Source organism: Austrofundulus limnaeus, unplaced genomic scaffold (genome assembly GCF_001266775.1).
Source record: "Austrofundulus limnaeus strain Quisiro unplaced genomic scaffold, Austrofundulus_limnaeus-1.0 Scaffold1132, whole genome shotgun sequence".
Lineage (NCBI taxonomy): Eukaryota > Metazoa > Chordata > Actinopteri > Cyprinodontiformes > Rivulidae > Austrofundulus > Austrofundulus limnaeus.
Window position 1 is genome coordinate 23970 of NW_013953534.1, and position 6441 is coordinate 30410.

The 6441-nt window shown below is 38.0% G+C and overlaps 1 protein-coding gene across 1 annotated transcript in view; it reads right to left on the reverse strand.

Annotated features, from left to right (window-relative positions):
• Nucleotides 1-6441, reverse strand: part of usp25 (ubiquitin specific peptidase 25) — a gene marked incomplete in the record, with an annotated part of 93279 nt that overhangs the window by 17123 nt on the left and 69715 nt on the right. Inside the window, 1 exon segment of the mRNA XM_014030869.1 lies at nucleotides 3401-3482. Within this exon segment, the coding sequence (XP_013886323.1) occupies nucleotides 3401-3482 (82 nt within the window).

Below are 6441 nucleotides of genomic sequence, written 5' to 3' on the forward strand. Positions count from 1 at the left end.
GGGTATGAATACTTTCGCAAACCACTGTAAATCCTGGATCAGTTTTTGAATCTGTTTACTTTTTTTACAAGGTGGGACATCTAACTGAGCATGTACAGTGTGAGTGTCATCACTCTACACTGTTTCTGTTTGGAGAAAAATGACGTGTTGCAACCGTCCCTTGTTGCTACTGTCCCCAGTCTCCCCTATATTTTATATTATTAAGACGTATAAGACACACCTAAATTTCCCAATTTTCTGAGTATGTATTTACCTGGTGCTGTGCAGTTGTGTATTTAACCAGTTAATTTCTATTGTGTTAGAGGTGGGGCTATATTGACTGGATTGAATTATTGTGGGGGTCATAACCCGATAACTCCCCTGCAAATTTTACATAAGGATTTTACATAAAATCAAGAACGTTGTGGACAACCCTGGCCATCCTGTTCATCAGACTGTCACAGAAACACAAAGTGTCTTCAGTTTGGTTGTAATACAGACGCTACAGAAGATCTTTYCTGCCCACAGCCATCAAAATCTACAATAACTCTTTAGTTAAATGAGTTACAACAACATCTAATTTCCCTCTGGGATCAATAAAGTATTTTTGAATTGAATTGAATAACAAAGAAATGGGAAAGGAAATAAAGGTAATGATCACACAAGAGAACTGGGAGGAAATATGCCAATTACAGTGGGTCTCAACTGGGTCAAGCACATGGTGGGAATTCTGGTGAAAAAATATTACAAGATTTTTAGTTACACCCATTCAGAACGCTTGTTGGAGACTGTGGAACCAATTCCATTTTTTTTTTTGGAATTATCAGGTAATTAGACCCTACTGGGAAGAGATCCACAAACACTAAAAATATATTTAATGTAAACATTCCATTCAAATGTGAAACTCTGTATTTGGGCACTTTATTATTTGAAACATGGACCAACGAAGACAACAAACTGCTGACTATTGGCAGCCAGTAAGAAATCCGTTATGAGGAAATGATTAAAAGTAGAACCTCTCACTATTGATGAATGGATTGAAAATGTGTATCAGATTTATTTTCCATTAGTAAAATTATAGAGAGCATCTTGAGCAGCTGCATYACAGCCTGGTACAGCAGCACATGGACCAAACGCCTGCAGAGAGGGGGACTTCACTGCCCTCTCTGCAGAGCATCTACCACTGCAGGGTTCACAGGAGAGCAGCCTCAATCATCAAAGACCCAACCCACCCCCAGCATGGACTATTTACACCTCTGCCCTTYGGCCGGAGCTACAGAAGTGTGACATGCAGAACCTCCAGATACAAGAACTCATTTTTCCCAAGTGCCATCAGACTTTTAAACAACTGAATGTGACATTCTTCTGACGATTATTATTGCACATGTTCACATTTCAGACTGTGATGTTATTATCTCGAGTTTGGTCTCTTTTTTTGTTCGAAGTGTGGTCTTTTTTTTTTATCCTTTATCCCTTATTACTTTGTTAGTGTCCTTTAAGTGCTCGTTCTTTTTTTGTGTGGTTGTCTCTTTGCATTCAGAATGGTCGGAAAAGTAAGAATTTCATTGCTCAGAGAAACGTTTTCATCTGTTGTAAGACCTCATTTTGTAATAACAATGTATTATGTGATATTATGATAAAATCAGGCTTCAAAATGTAATAAATTCGCGCTAAAACTGCACTATGTAATAATTGACACAAAATGTAATAAAAGTCTTGAATGCATTTTGTAATACTCTCAGCCACATTGTGTAATAATATTATTACATTTTGCAGCAATTATTACAAAATGTGGTGTTTGCTCTTTGTTTGAAATGATAATGTAATAATCTGGTGTATTATGTAATAAACAATCAAAAACCAGTATTTCTGTTCATCCTAATCAATATACTTGTAATAACTGTCATGTTGCAAATACTACATATTTAAATCTTTGTAACTTTGGTCAGTAAACACAGAATTTTTCATCTTTTATTTGCATTTTCATCAATTTTTTTCTTATTAATCTGAAGGACACTCAATGTAAAAAACAAATGTAAGATTTCATTTTTGACAGGACATCTAATAAACAGATGTACCTGCGCTCTAAAACCAGTCTTCACAGAAGCGCCCCCTGCTGTTCAGTTTTAATACTAACCCTGTGTTGCATCCTTACGTTTTCAAGTTCATGTTTTTGTCCTTGAACTAGTGGAAACTCTTACACTGCTTTGAGTAAAACAAATKTGTTTATATAGTTTAATGTGTTCCTTCTTTAATTACAAGAGGTTGACTAATATTACACATTATTTAAGTCCAGGAAATTGTTGTGAGTCTGTTCAGTTTGCRTTAAACTGTTGGATCAYATGCTTCTTTCATTTAATACCAACAGAAACATTATCCTTTTTGCTTTTTAAAGCATAGATTTTCATTTTTCTGAAAGCCATTTGGGAAAAAAATGTTTACATGTTGTGGTGGAACTAATACTTTTATGTTTAAGCCAGTAATTCATGACATCCTTTAATGATCTAGGTTTTCATGACATGCTGTTCATCTGCAGACAGAATGATTAAAGTCAGAACAAGATCTGCTAACAACAGTCATTCTTAGATATCACTTGTGTTTCTTTGTGTTTTCCATTGACCTTGTATCAAATCTTGCTAAGATGACATAATGGTGTTTGTTAATATACTGTATATATGAGGCCTTTCAACTGCATCAACAGTGTTCAACAGTGGACACAGTGAGTGGTGTGGAGAGACAGTGACAGAGAGAAGCAGAGRCACAGAGACAGGCCAGGTTGTTCTCTGTGTTTCCTGTTGTTGCAATAAAACTCAGCTGATCATCTCACGGAGTACCTTCATTCTTGGACCACGTATTTCTGTCTTTGTTAAATAAATATTACCATAACACATGTCTTGATTGTTCTGCCTTGAATGACATTTAGATTAATACACAAGGATTTGACTGAAAATGCAAATAAAAGATGAGAAGTTCTGTGTTTATTGACCGAAGTTATAAAGATTTAAATATGTAGTATTTACAACATGACAGTTATTACAAGTATATTGATTAGGATGAACAGAAATACTGGTTTTTGATTGTTTATTACACAATGCACCAGATCATTACATAAGAGCAAACACCACATTTTGTAATAATTACCGCAAAATGTAATAATGTTATTACATAATGTGGCTAAGAGTAGTACAAAATGTGGAAGACTTATTATATTTTGGGTCAATTATTACATAAAGTGGTTTTAGCGCGAGTTTATTACATTTTGAAGCCTGATTTTATTACATTATTACATGTGTTGTTATTACAAAATGAGGTCTTACATCTGTGTATATGACAATAAACACTTTGAATCTTGAATATTATAGGTAACAAATAGTAGAAAACATGCTGAGGTAAATAAAAGTGGTAAACTATTGCTTCTTACCTTATACTCATCATCCATGTTAATGTCCTCAAGCTTGATCAGGTCCAGTTTAGCACGTGCCACATTCATGATGCTCTTAAATCTGTCAAGGAGATGGGAAAACAGGAAGACAAACCATTTTAAGCAGAGATGGTGAGTCATCATGAGGTACTCTAAGGGATGGAAATTAAATAGTTCACACTGCCCTGTGGCTTTTATGTGGCCTAAGGAATCACTCTCAACTACTTAGAGGAAAAGTGAAAGCCTCCTCTGGAGGCTCATTTCAGGACACAAGCACACACAAATCTAATTATCTTGCACATTTAATTATTTTTCATTCATGAATATGGATTAAAGCCAACAAGAAAAGCCTTCAGAGATAGAGAGGYACGTTGCACCTCCTACTATCACCAAGGAAGGAAATCCAGTGAAAGGTCAGACAACAAAACTCTTATTGTGAATGAGTATTTCTGAAAATTTTCATTTAAAATAAGGACAGCAAGAGTACTCATCACAAAGCATGTGCAGCTGAAGAGCTTTGCCTGCATGAGATTATCTGTGCAAACAGTGAACATCAAAGTAACACTTTTCTGCACTCTGCTGGTTATTAACACAACTATAATTAAGTCATTCAAGTAACAGATCCTTTGCATTGACTAGTCCTTTGGTAAATGGGCGGTAATTAAACAGCACATTTCTATCCAACAGGATACTCAAAGTGCTTTACACTACATTCTGGACTCTCATTCACACTCATTCATTTAGCACTCTACTAGATCGCTCTACAAAGCTAATATAGGTAAATCAATCTATCAGTGCTTTAAATCACACTCATAGAACTAATGGGACACACATCAGAGGCAGTGGGCATTCAGTGTCTTGCCCAAAGACACACTTCAACATCTGACTGGAAAGAGGTGGAATGGAACAGCCAGTGTAGTGATTGGAAAGCTTGGCTTTAGTTGTGTAGCAAGAATGAGAGAAGCAGTAATGCTTTGTTCAGACCAAACAGGTTTTGTGTGTCAAAACGCCTCAAGATGGACGCTTGCACACTTTGAAGTCAGACGCTCATATCAAGCATCAAATTCACTCTAGATGCGCGTCTGAGCAAAGTCAGGAAAGTTTCACATCAAAATGAGCCTCATGACTTTTGGTTGTTTTCATGTGCTATGCTAGCCTGGTTCAAACCAGACCCTGTCCTTCACTTTGCTTCGTACAAGGGTCTGGACTCGCTGCGTAGAGAATCGATTTCTTGCAGGAGGCGTGGCCTCCGCTGAAGCATGTGTGTGTTGTTGCTGTGACGGAGGCTAAGCTAAGAAGCTAACCGGAAATTGCGTGTGCTGTAAACCAGTGTTTCCCAAAGTTGGGGTCGGGACCCAAAGTGGGGTCCCGAAACATCAATGTGGGGTCCTGAAAAGATTTTCTGAATTAATTACATTTTTGCCTTAGTTGTTACAAAGGAGTGAGGTTAGTGTATTTATAATGGATAAATGTAGTATAAAAATATTGTTACTATGCCCATGTTTTGTTGACCTGACACAAATGTTTATCATCCAAAAACAGTTGRGGGCACAGGTCTCTGCTACTGTTATTTTGTDGGTCAAAAGMTGAAAAGTTTGGGAACCACTGCACTTTGGTTCCCAAAGTTGGGCTTGGGACCCATGAAGCACCTTGGATAATCTCCAGAAATCAATTTAAAGGGTAATAAAATAATTGCTGATGTTATATTTTCCCTATAATTATTACAAAAACACAAAATAAGTAAGAATAATTATTTTTATTTGTGTATATAAGCTGTGTAGATTGTCAAAAAGCCTGTGTTTTTGGGGTTATTAACGAAGTTCATGTACTCAGACCAGTAATATTTGGGGTCACAAGTTTTTGCCATGGATATTTTGTGGGTCAGAAGATAAAAAGTTTGGGAACCACTGGTGTAAACAACCCTACTGAGAGGAGAGAAGTACCGAGCCGAACGAGACAACTGTAAATGAGAGCTGCTGCTTTGTCAGACAAATTTAATTTAATTTGAAGCCTTATCAACACAGACTGGCTTCATTCACTTCCTCCACTGCTGTATGCTAAAATAACTAGCAGACACTGTGCTGAACATCGACGTTCTGTTCTTTGATTGGCCCGGCTAAAATTCTGCCAGCGAAATCCTTGTCTATGGGAGAAGTCCCAGACGGAGCAGAGAAGGGAAGCTAGAACTGAGCGGAGCTGCGTAGGAAAGCAAGAACCAGGCTAGTGCTATGCTGGTCTCTTTGAACAATCAATGATGGAAATTGACTGAGTGGCTTGGTTGTTTTTTTTTCACTGAAAGCAAAAGAACATGGTGGGGTGCCTTTGCGCGATGTCTGGGTTCACCAGATAAATCAGAAGAGTTCTGAGTTTGGTGAGTTTCACCACTACAGGAGCTGCACACTGCTGAGGCTCACTTTCAACCCTATTTTCATCCTGAGTGCAGTTTGACAAGCTGCTGACCCACATCGGTGTCCGCATCTCACGCCAGGACACCGACTACAGACACTCTTGATTTCAGTGAAGAGCTGCTCTCCATCTGTCTCAGGTTAGCGGGCATCATTCAGGAGAATGTCTCATCTGAAAATGTGCCACTACGTCACATGGTTGATGCTCAAATCTCCAWGTCGAGTTGAAAAAGTTCAGATTTTCCAACTCAAGTGTCTGCTGCTTGGACATGCTGTATGTGCATCAAATGTTCAAAACATTTCTAGATGCACATGACGCGTCGGGACACTTCCCCATGCCCCTTGAYGTGCATCCACCGTAGGTTTTTAATGTAACCTGACGCGTTCTGTCTAAATGCAGCATAAGGGTGATAACTGTTTCTGCACTCCACTACACTTTTACCTGTTGGGGCACCAGACCAGATTTACTGATCATTCATTCACCCTTCAAGAAATCAGGCTCGGATACACCAAAAAGATAGATAAAATCATAGGATTGCAGGGAACTCTCAAAAGCAATGGGCCTCATGCAAGAACATGTTCGTATACTTATCCTAAATTTCTCTTAATTTTGTTCGTACAAAGGGTTCGTACGAC